This window comes from Vigna radiata, chromosome 3 (assembly GCF_000741045.1).
Source record: "Vigna radiata var. radiata cultivar VC1973A chromosome 3, Vradiata_ver6, whole genome shotgun sequence".
NCBI classification, from domain to species: domain Eukaryota; kingdom Viridiplantae; phylum Streptophyta; class Magnoliopsida; order Fabales; family Fabaceae; genus Vigna; species Vigna radiata.
This window is the reverse complement of record NC_028353.1, coordinates 6,486,131-6,504,174: the sequence shown is the minus strand read 5'-3', so window position 1 is coordinate 6,504,174 and position 18,044 is coordinate 6,486,131. Positions and strand designations below refer to the sequence as shown.

The window sequence follows — 18,044 nt, the reverse complement described above, 5'->3', positions numbered from 1 at the left end:
AGTCTTTTTAACAATTTTTTTTTGACAATTTTTTAACAACACATATGTAGTTGTTTGTGATTGGTCTGTTTCAAATATTTTTTTAGAATAAATTTAAACAGATTAATAAAAATACGATACATATCCTATTATAAAAAAATTATTAAAAAAGAATTGTTAAAATATCAGTATGCTTTCTCGTAAATGTATTTTAAAAATCCTTCAATACACTATCTTTTCATTTCTTTTTTCTTTAAGTTAGTTTGAATAGAATAACAGTGAGTCACAGTACATATACTTACATATCCATTATGCCTCGTATTTAAGAATTTATTTTTTTATCATTTCTTCCGTTACTTGTTGAATATTTATGGAAGAAAAGAATTCTTATGATTTTTTTTATATATACAAATATTCATCCATAGATATGTTTAATCTTTTTAGTTTAAGTATAATTATTAGAAAATAAGCCTTTAAAATATAAAATAAAATAAAAAATTAATTACAAAGTACAATTCAAATTAAATCTCACACTAAAAATATAAATTTTAATAAACTTTTTTTTTCTAAAAAATAAACTTAAATAAACAAAACTAAAGTTTTAAAGATAACTTTAGTTTTATATGTCTAAATAAAAAACATATAAAAGTAAATTTTAAAAAATCATTTATTTATTGAAAATTTTTCATCAATAATTTTATTTTAATTATTTAATCTTTAAAAAAATGCTTTAACAAAATTAACTAACAAAAAGTAACATATGGATTTAATATAATGACAGTCGGGATCATTCGTATAAAAAATACAAACATACTTATTATTTGAGCACATTGATTATGAACATTTATTTAGTATCACTTATCCACAAATATCTTTAGTACAGTTTTTTTTTTTTTTTTCAGATGTCAATTTCTTCAAAGTGTTTTGCATAAAATAGTAATCGTTGAAATAAAATGTTTTCTTTTCTTAAAATGGTTAACAAATTTATTAATAAAATATTTTTTTATAACTTAATTGATATCACAAGTAAACTATGATTTAGGATTTCCAATAATTTCTCAATAAATTTTAATGTTATTTACCTTGGATATGGAGTTGCCATAAATTTAATTACCAAACAATAAGGCAGAGTTAATTGCTTTTCAAACTGTGAAACCAAAGTTTTTCTAATGAAAATTATATTGTTTTAATGATTGATTATTTTTGTTTTGGATTATAATTATAATTATTATTATTATTATAACTTATTTCTGTTTGTAAAATTGCCTAAAACAATTGTATGCGTGAAACTAAAAAAACTTTAAAATATATTGTTAAGTTATAATATTTACAAACAGTTTTTTTTTTTCTAAAAAGAGAAAATCTTGTTATTCCAACTGTCACAAGTTGCTTTAAATACGTGTACCTATTTTACAATGATGTGTAATGTCTTTTTAATGTTTGTTCCGGTGTTTTAGTTTCAAGAGAAGTAGACAGAATGAGTGTGTCTTGAATTAGAAGGTTACAACTTATTTTTGTTTAGTAACTTACTTGATTAGTACTTTTAAAACTAGTTTTCACTTGTTTAAATTACAAAAAAAAATAAAAAAAATCCAACTATAATTTAAAAATACTTAAATTCTCATTTAATCCTATAATTTTTTGCAAGTTTAATTCTTATAAATTTTTTATTATAAAGTTAGTTTTTCTGTTTTTGTTCATAAATTAGAGTTCATTATTAATATATTATTTACTTACTGATAGGAAATGTTATATGTTTATGAATAAGATATTATTAATTAAGTATTCATACATATATTAATCTATAAAATTCAACAAAAAAAGACTTTATTATTTTAGTAAATATTTTAATATTTTTCATTAAGAAGGCCATATGCGCTGGGGAAGCCATTAAGATTGGTATAGCTGTATGAAAGAAAATCATGTTTTTACTCTTATTGCTTTTCTATCGACCAATAAGAAACTTACATTAATTAAGATTAACGTTGTTATTACTTTCTTAAATTTAATTTATATTTTTAATTTTCCTCGTTAAAAAATACTTGTTTTAGTCGCCGAATATTCAACTGCATGTTTGCTATTTATCCAAAATATTAAAGATTGAAGAGAAGAACTAAAATAAGATTTTTTCAAATTTTAGAAATTAAAAATGTAAATTTTAAATTGAAAAACATATCTAATCTTCTTAAAATAATATAATATATTTTATTTCAGGTTAAATTCAGTCTCTTATAAATTTATTTATGTATTTTCAGTCAAGTTTTTATTATTCTTTTATTAAATATTTAAACTTTTATATTTTTCAATTAAATATGTATCATTTAATTCTTTTATTGTTCTGGTGATATAATTCTTATCTTATTTTGTCATCTTATTTCTTTATTTGACATATTAATAGATAAGTATTTTTGTGTTTAAAAAAAAAATATTGTAATCATTATTTTATATTAACACAATTTTTTATCCGTTAAGACCAGCAAACAAAATCACATTTATGCCACCTAACAAAAAGAATTAAATATAAACTCAATTAAAAAATATAAAAATTAATGAAAATTTAATTAATAATACTTAAATTTGTGGAAGACTTAAAATTTAATCAAACATTAATTTTATTAGTTATCTTAATATATAACTTTGGATGATAGTTTTGAGCATAATTTAAAAAAAAAAAAAAAAAAACTTACCCGAAAATAAATAGGTTGGGCGGAAAGTGGGCCCATAAATTTTAGCAAATATTTGGGCCTCACCCATACTATTGCGGCCATTTTCAAAATAAGTGAGATCCATAACCATTATCTTTTTGTTGTTATCTTTTACTTATCTCTTAGTTATTTTTGTTTTTTATTTTTAAATAATTTTCGAAACAAGTACTTTTGTTCGGAAACTCTTTTTGATATTATTCTGATCAACTACATATTATTTAAAACAGTTAACTTAACCTGAATATTTTTAGCTGTGGTTAAATTAATCTGGGTTATGATTAAATAGAATGAAAAACAAAATTTAACTTTGTTTCAAAATTTAAACCCGAAATTCAACATTTTATTTAAATATATTCAGTTCAGGTCATGTTCAACCAATTGGTCACCTTTAACTGCAATATTGAATTGAAAAAACCTAACTATTACTTCAAAACCGGTATTTAACACAAATTTTTAATATTATATATATATATATATATATATATATATATATATATATATAACTCTATTTATAAAATTTTCTTCAATATATTTCTTTTTTGTCAATTTTCACTATTCCTAACATGAATAAACATATTACGAATAAAGGTTACTTAAATAATATTTTTGGTGAATAAAAACAGGTATTCTATTTGAATTAATAGAAAACAGAATGAAGTTGAAGATTAAAATCAAATAAATTTTAGAATATTTTTTCTTTATAAAATTAGTTTCAATAAATCAATTTTAAGCCGATAAAGGTAAGCGAAGAGTGCAGCAAAAATGTCAATAATTTAAACCATTTACATTAAAATAAAATATAAGTTTTATTTAAATTTTAGGTTTTGGAAAAGCTTGTTATTAGATTAGCAGAGAAATATAAAAATATATATTTTATGTTATTTTAATCTTTTACGTAATTATAATTTGAGGATTTTTAAAATTTGAACTATTACCAACATTTCTAATGATAACTAAAAAGTAGAATAAGAAGGCAACTGCAAAAATAATAATCAGCAAACTGTAAAAATTAGTTAAAAATATTTATAAACAAACTAACAATTAAAATAATAAATGGATGGATGGCAGTATAACGAGATATTAAAGTTTATAGTAATCTTAAAATCTAACAATTGAAATATTTTGTCTATATTTTCTTACCCGTAATTTTACTTTTAAAGTATGATAACTAAGATTTTGACATCATACTTTTTTCTACTTGTTAAAATAATTGTTAACATTAATGACAAAAACAATTGTAAAAGCTGCATATTAAAAATATATTACTAGTTTTAAACTAGCCGAGTATGAAACAAAAATATAATATTCGAGATGAAAAAAAAGGCTATAAACTATAAGTTACTGAATAAATTTTAAATTTACTTAAATGTGACAAATACTATCATAAACTTTGGTAGAGAAATTTTGCTGAAGGTATCCTTATGTATGGTCTGTTCACGTGAACAGAAATTACTATTCATAAAGAATAGCAAGGATGGATCTAAAAAAAAAATTGTGTTCACTTTGCATGATTATCAAAGAATGAATTAGAAGCATTGCAGGATTGACTTCTTTTTCAATCACTACATAAATGCCAAGATTTGGAAGGATGGATGAGTAAATCTCATCTTTACCCCTTTGAGATATTTGACTATTTTAATACTTTTATCTTTTTTATAATAATAATAATAATAATAATAATAATAATAATAATAATAGCAATAATAATAAAAATACTAATAATAAATATAATAATTATTATTATTATTGTTGTTTCAACTTCTTAAATTATATTTTTTACATTCTAAAATTAATTTTTATTTTTTTTCTTATAATATTTTTACAATTATATATTACGTTAACTATTATCATTTTATATTACTTGATATTTTGGAAATTTTCAATTGCTACTAATTAAACAAATTTTTTCATCTGTGACATTGATCAAATTCTATACTCATTTTCAGAAACTTTACCTCTAAATCGATTCTTACTTACCTTCAAATTCTCTAAAATAATCAACAATCAATTTATTTTTAAATTCCCTCAAATCCTCTTAAATTCATCCACCCACTCTCTCCCAAATCAATTCTCTAAAGTGAGCATACCCTAAGTACACACTTTTTCCTACTTTTAATCTCCTTCCTCTCACACAACTTCTCTCATTCTCTTTTCTTACCCTTTTATTCTTTTATTAAATCATAGGTTATTTATATTTTTAAAAAAAATCCTTACTAGTTTCCGATTTTTATTTAGGAAGTTTCTGAATATTTTAGAGAACTTATACAATATACCGGAAATAAATTCTTAATATTGGTCCAACTTATAAAAACATTCAATATTAAATTGAATTCAATATTTAGTTTAACTTTATTAGTCAAATCATCACATTCTGATTAAATTTTGTGTTGGATTAAGTTCCGACAGAATTATATTTTACACATATAGTTGACAACATGGTATTTATTTATCTTTCTAAAAGCTAGCAATTTGTTTGAAGGTTGCTGAATACTAAATATATATACAAAAGAAGGTGGGTTTACACGTGACATGCATGCTGGATAAACTACATCATCTGCTGTTTCATGAGAAGTTTAGGTCACCTAATTAATTTTATATATTTGATGTATAATAAACAGGATGATGTCCTATAACTTGTTTAACTTTTTTTAATAACTATAGCAATATTTCAGAAGATACATTTTTCAAATCCTCATATTTTTATAATCACTCAATTCATAAAGTTTGAGAAAGAAACCAATTTAAATTCTTAAAAATCTAGGAATGATTGTACGGATGTTACACTTAACTATATTTATATATTTGTGTTTTTAAATTTAAATTAGACATTCAATGTTACTATATTTTTAACAAATATCATTTTTATCTCTTTAAATCTGTTATAGATGATATCACATATATTTTACATTTCAATAAAGCTACACTCAATTTTCTTATTCAATTTAAAAATACCATATTGACTATAATTTAAATAAAAAGTATAAAAATGAAAGATCTTTGATAAATAAAAAAACTACATTTTATATAATAATAAAAAAAAAGGTGAACGTCTACATATTAAAATATATAAAGAGATGAATATTTATTTACTATTTTATTTCGTCTCTTTAAAGACCTAGTACCATCTTATTAGTAAAAAAAGTAACATGATTTGGAAAGCTATTCGTGTGACGAGGATGAAAAGTATTTAGAAATATAGGCACACCGTTATATTTAGGAATGGTCAAAGAGATGGGGCGGAAGAGTTAAATTTTTGGACATGGATCAAAAACAAAATCCAAAAAACAACCTTATCGTACTTCAAATGCTGTATATATGTCGAAGATTTACCATACAATCTATTCTTAATTAAAATTTTAGCAGAACATTGCTGTCTCTTGTTTGATTCTTATTAGTGATATAAACCTTTGAATGCATACTGTTAGAGATGTCAAAACGAATAATCCGATTTGATTTGGTCCCGTTTATCACAAGTTAGTCATTTAGTGAGTCAATCTAACTTAAAAGTTATAATACTCACTTCAAAACAAAAGGAACAAAAACATGTACATTAACTTCCACGGAAGACAAAGATGTTTATATAGTAATGGAAAAGACATACTCTTTGGATAAATGAGTAAAACATTTGAAATCTTTTAGTATACCATGTATTACATATGGGTCCATAAAAGCCTTTGCTACTACAATTTATTTTTTCTTATTATCTGTGTATTTTTATTTTGCATACAGGTTATGATCTCAATTTTTTTAAATTTATTTATTATTGTTGAAAAAAGTAGTCAAGTATTTCTGCATCATTAGTTGCTAATTTATTAATCTCTATTTGTTTGTTTTATTTATAAGATTTAATTACTTAATTTATTTATAAATTGATATATTTTCTAAATTTTTTCTCTTTATTATCTGTGTTGTAGTTATTGGAGTGAACTTAAGAATGGTAATAAATATTTTAATTATATTGATATAAATAAATGAATCAAATCAATCAACTTGTTATTGTTAACTTTTGTCCTGGGTATTTTTCTTTTTTTTTGTCATTACTTCACCATTTGCATGGGAAGCAAAATTTACGAAAGTTAAACTTATTCTAATCAAAATAAACAAAAACTCAAAACTAACATCAATTCAAACAACTTCTCAATATATAAGGTTCTTTCTAGCAAATGTTAGGTTAAAAGAGATAGAGAATGGCATTAAATGTAATGATTTACTTTGATGATATATTGTTTGAATAAAGTAGTAATGTATAATCAACATTTATAATAATACAAATAAATATTTTTTAATGCTAATGAATAATTGTAATAATTACTATAATAAATTACCAAAATCAAATTGACCGAATATTTGAGGATTAACTCAATCCAAAACGTATGCTTCCATTAAAGTCTTTGCTAAAAGAAATATTCGTATTTAATGTTTATCAGTATCTCAATTAAATCGTTCTAAAGGAAAATATGTGTAATATATTGAAATGTTTAACTTTAAATATAAAATTTATTATTATTTATCTATTATAAATATAAAATATTTAAGAATCAGATCAGTGTGAGTGTATTAACATTTTTTTTTTTTAAATTGAATAAACAGGCAAATATGAAAGAAGCAGTTTTTATTATACTGTGTTTTTTTTTTATACATGACATGTGCTATTTTTAATATAGATAAATATGGTTTTATAAGTTGAAGTATATAAATTAGAAAAAGAAAAGGCATGCATGGGGAGTTAAAATAAGATATTTATTATTGTATAAATTAATGATTGGAGGGAGAATAGTTGAGATGTGAGGTTGAGGGAGCATATGGTATATGATAGTATGTATTTAGCTATATGATATCCACATGGATCAAAATACAATAAAGAAAAATACTCACCTTCTTCTCATTTTCAACCCTCTTTTTTCTTTCATCCTTCTCTCTTGCTTCTACCCCATATATATATAGACCCCACACACACAGACAGACACATCACCCACAAAAATGGAAGACACCAAATCCAAGTTCAAGAGGATTTGCGTCTTCTGTGGCAGCAGTTCAGGAAAAAAACCTACCTATCAAGAAGCTGCCGTTCAACTTGGCAGGGAGCTGGTAACATACTCTTTTTTATCTTCTACCTATTTTTCTCCCTTTTACAATATTCTAATGCTACACCGCACACTGGCCAGTTTTCTTTTCAGAGTTAAATTCATCAATTTTTGCTTTCTTTTATAGCTTCTGTTTAAAATTTGGTATAGAAAAAGGTGAATTGAAATCTAGAATTGATGGAGGATTGAATCTGAAACCCATGGAATTCTTGGCTTTGATATCATATCATATAGATTAGTTAGATTCAATGAGCTTTTCCTTTTTCTCTTGCTTCTTTTTGTCCCTTTAATATTGTTACATGAACCTTTCTTTTTGTTCCACAACTAACCTTCACCTTCTATAAATTTTGTACAAATTTTAATGATTCATTTTGATTTCTCATTCTGGTGTTCCTCATTTCTTCCTTTGGTTAGGTCTCTCTCTTCTCCCTCTTCTTATTTTCTTTTGTTTTTATGTAAAAAAACAATAAACAAGCTCTGGAGTGGCAAGTCGTGCTTATGATTGTGGTGGAAATATGGTTTAGGGTTTAAGTTTGGCATGACAGAGAGAGAGAGAGAGAGAGAGAGAGAAACGCGCGCACATATACACGCAGAGAGATTGCAAGGATGCTAGCTGTAATATGCTGTCAGTTAAGCAGCCTTCTTGCATGATCTTTGTTTCCCCCCTGCAATACTGTTTTTTATAACACTCAAAAACCTTTCCGTCTTTAAATGAAAATAAATAAATAAATAAACAAATACATATCTTTTTTTTTTTCTTATAGGGAACAAACGTGCTTCCTAGATATCATTACTCTGAAGCGTGTTATTAACCTTTACAAGTTTCCATGACCAAATCAAACATCCATGATTTTTCCATATGCCCGGTAGTTGTCACCCTAATGTATGGTAAAAACTCTCACTACTCTCTATCCATTGTCTTAGTTAAAATATACAATAGTAAAAAGAAATTGCATCTTAGTATAGTATACCCTTTTGGTCGCTCCCTCCACTAATAAAATTTTATTATTTTGGCCATGTCGAAACTTAATTGGTTTGGTTTGTTTCATGATGAATGTTGTGACACGCGTTTACGTGGTTTGGTTTTCGATGTGTTGTGAAGGTGGAAAGAAGAATTGATTTGGTGTATGGAGGTGGCAGCGTGGGGCTGATGGGTCTCGTTTCTCAGGCTGTTCATGATGGTGGGCGCCATGTTCTAGGGTTTGTAATTCTCACTCTCTCCCATTTTTTGTTGTACATGTGTGTCCATGTAATAGGCCACCTCCATAATTTTTTATGGTTTTTTCTTAGTGTATGAACTTTCATGTTTCCTACTTCCAAGATTACATTTGTATTTCGTTTCCGTTCAAGATAAAAGTGATTTTGGTGAATCAGTGAATTAGGTAAGACAAAACATGTACTCACTGACTCATGCGTGTTTCCCATGTTCAGTGAGAAATGTAGAACATCACGGGATCAAATGCTGGCGATGTGGGGCATTATTTTCTTAATCAAATTAAGGTTCCGAATGTAGGTTCAAAGGGAGCATCTTGGATACAGAATAATAATAAAAAATTTCACAGGGACTAGCAGTAAGTGGGGGCATTCTGCACCGTTGTTGGGATTTAAAAAAAGGAAAAAGGAAAAAGAAAAAATAGAAAATAGTGACCTTTACCGGTAGTTAGAAGCTTCTTGGCAGGTTTGGTGTATTGGATAAAGTTGAATCCCTTTTGTTGGCTCTTCCAGAAAGAGACGGTAGAACGTTTTTGCGCAACAATTGGAGCCAACATCAATTGTTTTTTCATAAAAAGAACTCATTTTATATAAATATATATAAGGGTTACAATCAGATTGGAGCCAACATCATGTTTCCTTCTTTCACTATTTTATTCATTCTTTTCTTTCTTGCACTCCCAAGAAAACATTGATTCCTTCTTCCACGTTCATTTAGTTTAACATTCTCACTTATACTATATCTTTATCGTAAGTCATAATATGGTTAAGTTCCCATGTCTTTTCTTTTAAATATATACATCAAATAGTAAATAATACGTTTATTATAATATTATAAATTAAGGCATTTTATTTACATTATTCTAACCATAAATTAATATATGTATTGTATGCCTTAAGAAAATAATATTAGTATATTGAATTCATAGATCAGTATCAATCACTAAAAAAGTTAAAATGTTTCTGCTTGCCAAAATGTTGGACAATGAAATTGGGAAATCTATGTTTTTGATTCTAGTTTCTGACCATGGGGTTGTTTGGTGCAGGGTTATCCCAACAAGTCTTATGCCAAGAGAGGTACATATAACTATTAATATTTAATTTATAGTAAATTAGTATATCAGATAATTTAAAGGTGAAATATGGAATAAGCATATATATATATATTACAAATGCAAATGCAGATAACAGGTGAACCTATTGGCGAAGTGAGAGCCGTATCTAATATGCACCAAAGGAAAGCTGAGATGGCTCGTCAAGCCGATGCCTTCATTGCCCTCCCAGGTAACAACCACATAACGAAAACACAACATCCACATTCTTAATTAACTATTGCATTTTCAGCAACATGCATATAATTTTATGAGCTGCTATACTAATTTTTTTAAGCAATGGATGAATTAACAGGAGGATATGGAACCCTTGAAGAATTGCTGGAAGTCATTACATGGGCTCAGCTTGGGATCCACAGCAAACCCGTAAGCTCAATTTTAATGCCTTGTTAACATCTATATTCCATCTGTCTTAAGAAAAATATTATAATCAAACCCCTGTATTATATATATAATGCTGTTTTTGCCTTAAGCAACTCTTGTTTTTGCACTGTTGTCATGTTACTATAGATACTAATATTTTTCTGGTTGATTAGCCAAGTTGATTAGTTGACCATATATGACTCGGTGTAATAGAATGCTTCTCAACAACTTGCAATTCGGATCCATTATATTCGATGCATGATATAAATATAAATATGATTAACAACCAGGAAGCTTCAGTACATACAGAATCCGATAAATGTGGGCTATTTAATTGGAGTTCACATGAGAGAGAGTAGTCTGTGATTGTTCTTAGTTAATGATTGCCACGTTAAATTATAGGAAAGTTGTGCATTTGAATGGGTATGTGAAGGAGCAGAAATATAAAAGAGATGAAGATTGAAAAAGTGTTGATTTGTGAATTTTGTGAGATGCAGGTGGGGCTTTTGAATGTGGATGGATTTTACAATTCCTTGTTGTCTTTCATTGACAAGGCCGTTGATGAAGGGTTTATATCTCCTAAGGCACGAGGCATTATCGTGTCAGCACCAACAGCCAAAGAATTGATGGTAGAACTAGAGGTGCGAAAATACTGTCTCCCACTTTAAAAATACAAAATGAGCCATGTTACGTATGCTTCAAGGAAGCTTTCATCTTACGAATACTAGTAGTTATAATACAAGTTGTTCTTCGTATTGGATGTCTTTGCTTGTACTTTTAATCATACACCGTGAAATATTTTATGGAAGCAGGAACATGTCCCTGAGCAAGATGAGTTTGCATCCAAGTTGGTGTGGGAGGAAAGACTAAATTTCGTGACTGAATCAGAAGTGGCCATGTGATTGTCATGGTGTTTTTTGCTTTTTACGTTTTATAGCTTTTTGGGTACATAGGATTAGGACTCAATCACTCATTAATCATTATACGGGCATAGCAACCGTAGAATCTATACAACATTTTTTTTACCATCCTTTTTAGTGTTACACGGGAACGAGGGTTGTTCAAAATGTCGAAAATCCTATAATTCAAAAATTCATGTTTCCATTGCCTTGGCAATGAAGATTGGGCAACCTTTTCAGTCTTGTCTCTTTGAACTAAACATTGCTTTTAGATAAATTCTTTAATAACAAATTGCCGAACACTACAGAATATGTACTCTTAATCAAATACGTGACCATCTAACTCCCTCAAGGGACAAAGGGAAATACGTGTTCTTGAATTATATATGTTATTCTTGAATTCATTTTTCTGGATTTAATAAACTGATTAATACGTGTTCATCCATATAATCACGATGTATAATGCACAGCTAGCAATCTTGCGTTATTCTTGGGGTAGGTGCTTACACAATAATATAGAATTAATTGGAAGTGATTTTCATTTGCATATATAAATATTATTATATATATCATTATGAATAATAACTAAATTGAAAATAAAATTAAAAATATATTTAAATTTGGAATAAAATTAAAGTTTGTTAAATCTTTAATGCAAGAGTTATAATTAGAATAATAAAGTTAAGACTTGAGTCTTATAAAACAAATTTCTTGAGCATGTTGATATAACATAAAACTTAAAACACTAAATCATAAAAATAAAAATATATATTTAAAAATTAAAATATAAAAAATATATTAAAACACTAGTCTTAAACTCTTATATTTAAACAAAAAATTATAAAAATATATTAAAATGATGAAGAATATATAGTAAAATTCATATGAAAATAAAATGTTATTATATGGTTGTTGCATTAGAGATACCTAAAGAATAACGTGGCACAATAACAATCACAACATTTATAAATCATCTTATATTATTACTTCTATTTAAGATATCCATTGGAGATAAACATTAGATGCAATTCTTCACAAAGAGAAGTTTAGTTTATTATCCTAAGTATAAAAAAGTTACCTGTATCGAAGCAAAATATCCAAATTGTTTAGAAGATTCAATTGAAAGTTAATTCTACTTTTATTATTATTATTATTATTATTATTGTATTTTATTATCATTATAGTATCATTATATCATTCTATTATATATATATATGTAAAGGGATTTTTTTTATATTTGATTTTCAAATAAATAATCCACAAAAATCAACTTGTTTACATGTTAAAACTAATTTATACACAGATTAAATTGTAAATTTTATTTTATATTAAATTTTCCAAAATTTAATTTTTAATTTGTATACAAACTAATTTTAATTTAAGAAAAAACTTATTTTATTTTATTTTATTTTTCTTCTTAAACATTTTTATGAAAATGTTTGCCAAGCACACCCTAAATATAATACAAAATTTTAAAAAGGCTACTAGTGAAAAATACATAAAGAATGAACGCACTAATACAGTATAGATAGACACTAACTATGAAAACATTACAATTAAAAATAAGATATAATCCAAATTTGAGACAAACTAAATAAGGAAATAAGTGGATAAAGAGATATTCCTCAAAATTTTAAAGTGATGGAAATTCTAAACCATTTAATGATAAGTACCACCATAACACAAGGCTTAATAAAAGAAGGGAAAAAAATGTAAATAGTAATTCGTTACACTTGTGGTTGGGTAAACAATTTCACAATTTTAAAATATTAAAAATGTAATGAATTTGATTTGATTTAGTATTTTTTATTTTTTATTTTATTTTTTAATCTTTAATTTTGATGATACAATTCAAGTTTGTTGATTTTTAATTTCTTTATTTAGATAAAATATTTTAATTATTGTTAAATTAAAAAATATTTAAATATCAAACAATTGTTAATAATTTAAAAAATATTAACATTGATTATTTATTTAGTCAATATTGGTTTATATTATTTTTCCATCAAAATTTGTTAATATATTTTAATTGATATTGACAAAGTTTTTCCTTTATGTTAACCACAATTATTTATAAGTTTATATTGATTACAACGTTGGTATTGTAGTTTATTTTGCCATCTTTTGAATCGATGTCAGTTGAAGAATTCTTGATCAACATTACCAAGAAAACAAACTTAGTTAATCTTGTCTGAAAGTTTTCTTAGTTAACATTTGAAAAATATCATAACAAACTATTGACAAATAAATAAAAACATTTTTAATATATATATATATATATAATACAAATATTATAATTATATAGGATTCGCTATGTATTATACAATTATAATATAAATTTACATGATAAGTCTGAAGATTTTAATTAAAAAACAAATAGTGCATCTGTCTTCAACGTTGTGTCAAAATGCTGTTAAGCATGTCAAATTCATCGAACATAGGAACACGGCATAAAGAAGTGTGTTCGAGCTTCATCTCAACTACCTCGGTTCCTCTTAGCTTCATTCAACCTAAGAATTTAATCTTTCAATTATTATTTAGTGGAAGAGTTAAAATCACAATTTCTTTTACCATCTCTTCCAAACCAATTTTATATCTCTAAATTATTAATAAAAAAAATTGAACCTATAATCTCTATCATCCTTCCTTCCAACTGTCCCTTCTTGACCGTACACAAATTAAGCTAATATATAGCTTCACCTAGCAGGACTCGCCATATGCAAGCAATAATGCATAATTTATAAAGATGGCACATGTCAAAGGCTTTTTTTTGTTTCATGTCAACTCTAATCTTTTGCTAAATTACATTTTTTTTTTGGAACAAGTTAGGAAAGTTGTACGATGGGCCGGAGACCCAAAATAAAGAAGATCAAGTGGTCAATAGATTTTATAGGATATAGATATAATAGTATAGTATTAGTTATAATATTTATCTTCTTTACAGCTTTAGTGGTAGCTTTTAGGGTATTTTCCAGTAGATATGGCTTCCTACTAAAGTTGTACTGACACTAGGCAATCTACTACTAGTTTTTGTGTGTTCTTGGGTGAATCTCTACTGTTTCAAGATCATCAATAGACACCGAGTGTAAAGCATTTGCCTGTTGGTAGTGAAGTTGTGTGGCTCCAACGTCTCTCACTTTGAGTTTCCATTTCATCTATCATTATTTAATATTACAACCAATCAACTATTCATTTGACTTCAAACACATCCACATTGACATTCACTTCATAAGAGAATTAGTCCAATTAGTTCATGTCAAATCTGCCCATCAGAATATTGATTTGTTACTTAAGTCATTAACTGCTGCTCATTTTCAGACCTTACTTTTCAAACCATCCTTTGTCTTTACTTTCGACCTTGAGGGGTGTTACTACTAATACTACTAACAATTAGTTAGTAAGTTACCCAGCTATGTGTTAGTTAAACAATGAAATTAGTTTAAGTTTAAGCTACTCAACTTTTCACTGGATATATTCGCCTCTTAGTAAAAACAATTAGATGACTGAAAAATTAATTCCCTTTTTCTCAGAACAATGTTTTCAAAGTTCAATAATCCAATATAAAATAGTTCGTAAAAAAGTGGAGTCAAAGTTATTTCAAATAGCTGAATTAATGAGGTAAATGGTTGGCATAAATTCAGTACCCACTAATGGCATTCAATTAAGTCACTCAGATCAGATAATCTAATCTACGTTTCTTGGAAAATTGTGGTCACCAACTACGATATACGCATGAAACGACAGAAACTAACTCTAACAACCTGGCTAAATGGATTCACCAAGCTCCACTCAGACTACAACGAGAATTCAAACCAAAAAAAAGAGGGTCATCGTTCAACCAGAAACTAGAGCATTCATAAATGGTGGCAGGTCAAGACCAGGTTTAGCTGCTAGAGATCATTGTAGTTTTATTCAATTCCCAACTGCATTGCCCATCAGAAACATAGTAAAGTTGGTAAGTAAATAACAAAACATGAGTTTCTGGATCGCACTACTCTGGATTCATATCATAAATTTGGACATAGTGAAGTTCTTACCATGTCTAATTTAGTCAAACATAGAGGGAAAGGCATAACTGAACTGTTCCGTGTTAAATGATAAACTTAAATGAATTAGTTCGTTGGAGTCTTATGACTATATGACTAGTTAATGTATTATCGGTTGGAGAATTATTGGTAGTTAGTTAATGGGTTACTCATTTATGGTCGTTTATCGTCATTTTGTCTATTTTGATAGGTAAGTCTATAAATTGTATTGTTGATTGTATAAATGAAACAAAAACAATAAGGCGAATAAAGTTTCTTTACAAGAGGGGTTTGTTGTCTTCAGTTCCGTGTCAAATGATAATCTTAAGCCAAAAAGGCATTGGCATATCCTTAGAAACCAAAACTAAGTTAATCGAACAATTACAGGCCACCAAAACAAAAGCCTTGTAGTTATGGATAAGGTAGGGACACTCAGAAGCACCTCAATCAGTAAATGAACGAGTGTGTACAACACAGCACGCCACAGATGTAATGACCGCTAAATGCAGTAAAACAGTAAGATCAAACGAATCAATATGCATTGCAATTTTGTAAACCAACATTCCTGTGCTACAGGTTGCTGGTAATTAAGAAAAGAAAAATGATTCATAGACACCAAAAAGGTACATTAAGACTTAATATACACTTAGAGAGAGAACAAAAATGATAGGTTTATAGGTTATATGATTTGATAAGAAGAGAGGTAGAAGAAAAATCAAGTGTGTGATAGGTGTAGATGAAATCAAGTTGTATGTGTATCATTGCTCGAAAAGAAAATAAGACCAGATCTTCTCTGTCCTTTCCCTCAATTTAGCTGTCAACAACAAAAAGAATGTTCAATGAATCTCTCATGACATCATTGAGTTTTGTAAGAAATCAAATTCTCTTTGATAAAATTCTTTGATTAATTTACCAAAGAACCTTATTGTTGATAACTGATACCTCGATCGAAACAAAATGGAAACTTCAGCACTTAGCCAATGATGAATATATGGACAATTCTACCGAAACTTGCCCCAAATGTTTTATGTTGATTGGTGACTACTCACTCAATGACTTCAACACAATAAGAGATAATGTCGTTTGGTGAACCTGACCAATGACACCAACAAGGCAGTTCCCAAAGACCAAATGTTGTTTGTATATTTTTATGCACATAATCTGCCATACAGAATGTGCACTATTTGATTTTGAAACAAAAAGGAAAGGATAGAAAGGGGATTATAATGAGGATTGTGCAAGAAGCTTTGATGTGTATGTAACAATAACATCTAACGAAGATAGCACAATTATACAGATATTCCCATAGAAACATTTTTCCAATGGTTTCTCATCCGCACCAAACAAATTTTCTTTGTCGAGTCGAAGACCAACTGAATCAAAAGAAAGAATAGAGCAAAATCTAAAGGACGCGAGCCGTGCACAGTACCTTAAAAATTCTCAGGACTATCATCCAATTGTTTCTCGTCTTCTATGTCAACCTCCAAAATCTCCTGAAACCAATGCATTAAAGGGGCAAAAGTTATGTAACTCTTTAGCTTTGCACTGTAATAGTTTACTTGAGTGGTTATTTTGGCGTTTTAGAAAACAACCATAAGAGACTCACAGGAATCCTCTGTTTGAGATAATTGGCGATTCTGGCTACGACCGTGGAACGCTTGTGCCAAAAGCGACCCCTAAGGCTAAGCTTTACAAAAGGTCCATCCAAGTCAGCTAGTTCAACCACTCCTGAAATTAGATTATGTTGTGTTGTTCCATTACAGTTATCAACAAACCAGAAACTACCAAGTAACAGTCAAATAATGCTTACCTTACCTGTCATACCAACAGAGGTGTCAAAGATTTGACTCAGCTCCTGTCGAGCGTCCTCCAAAGCCTGTCTCACGTTGTCTTCTGTGAGGTCAAGCGGCGGTGGAACGGGAAGAGCCGCTGATAGAGGTTTCAAGATCCTCCTTGCTTTGCCACATCCCATCGATTGAAGGTTTGTTTTGGATGGGGGATTTGGGGCATGGAAATTGGCGGTGGTGCATACCATTGCCGATGAGAGGTTGAGAGAGCTTACATTGTGGTTACGGACGTCAAAGACACAACACAGGCCCTTCTGTAATAAGGACATACTCCTTCAATCTCCGCTTTTTCTTTTCCTGAATTTCTACCTCAAATTCAATTGTCTGGATTTCTAACTTCAGGATAATGCAACACAGTGAAGTGGGTGAATATCATCGGATATGGATGATATTCATATGCTAAAAAAAAAAGACATCTTTTGACATTGCCTGGACCCTTTCTTTTATCAAGAAAAAAATATTCCTTAATTAAGAAATATATTTGCAAATTTTGCAATGAAAAATATTTTTAAAATTAATTTTATTTTTTCCAAATTACAAAAGTATTACTGTATTCTAAAAAGGATTTTCATATTTTTTTGACAAAAAAAAAAAAAAAAAAAAAACATTGTTTCCTCAAAAGTTCTCACAAGTCCAACCAATGGGCTGAGTTTGTGTCAATGGCCAAGGCAGTAATGGTTTTGCTTTATCGTCTGGAAATGAACTACGGCTTTAAGACACTTATAATTCACTCCCTTGTTCTGTGTTTTCTAGCCATTGCTAAATTTCATACCTGCAGTTCATAAAACCGAATGCTAATTTTGGGTACTTTGGAAAGG

General features: G+C 27.8%; 2 protein-coding genes across 4 annotated transcripts; one reads left to right on the top strand and one right to left on the bottom strand.

Moving 5' to 3' along the window:
- Positions 1-7,403: 7,403 nt before the first annotated feature.
- On the top strand, positions 7,404-11,612 carry LOC106757432 (cytokinin riboside 5'-monophosphate phosphoribohydrolase LOG7). The gene is made up of 7 exons (XM_014640101.2): positions 7,404-7,772; positions 8,871-8,968; positions 10,027-10,057; positions 10,165-10,264; positions 10,388-10,458; positions 10,953-11,096; positions 11,268-11,612. The coding sequence occupies exons 1-7, from the start codon at positions 7,665-7,667 to the stop codon at positions 11,355-11,357; spliced, it is 642 nt and encodes a 213-aa protein (XP_014495587.1). The 5' UTR covers positions 7,404-7,664; the 3' UTR covers positions 11,358-11,612.
- Positions 11,613-14,294: 2,682 nt separating this feature from the next.
- LOC106757135 lies at positions 14,295-17,645 on the bottom strand. Of its 3 annotated transcripts, none has more exons than XM_022779290.1 (4): positions 17,195-17,645; positions 16,986-17,107; positions 16,809-16,872; positions 14,295-15,277 (listed from the first exon to the last, which is right to left on the bottom strand). In XM_022779290.1, the coding sequence occupies exons 1-3, from the start codon at positions 17,493-17,495 to the stop codon at positions 16,810-16,812; spliced, it is 486 nt and encodes a 161-aa protein (XP_022635011.1). In that variant the 5' UTR covers positions 17,496-17,645; the 3' UTR covers positions 14,295-15,277; position 16,809. The 3 variants fall into 3 exon arrangements, with proteins under 3 accessions (XP_022635011.1, XP_022635010.1, XP_014495218.1); XM_022779289.1 differs by lacking the exon at positions 14,295-15,277 and adding an exon at positions 15,906-16,193; XM_014639732.2 differs by lacking the exon at positions 14,295-15,277 and having other exon boundaries at positions 16,353-16,872; positions 17,195-17,644.
- Between the last annotated feature and the right edge of the window lie 399 nt (positions 17,646-18,044).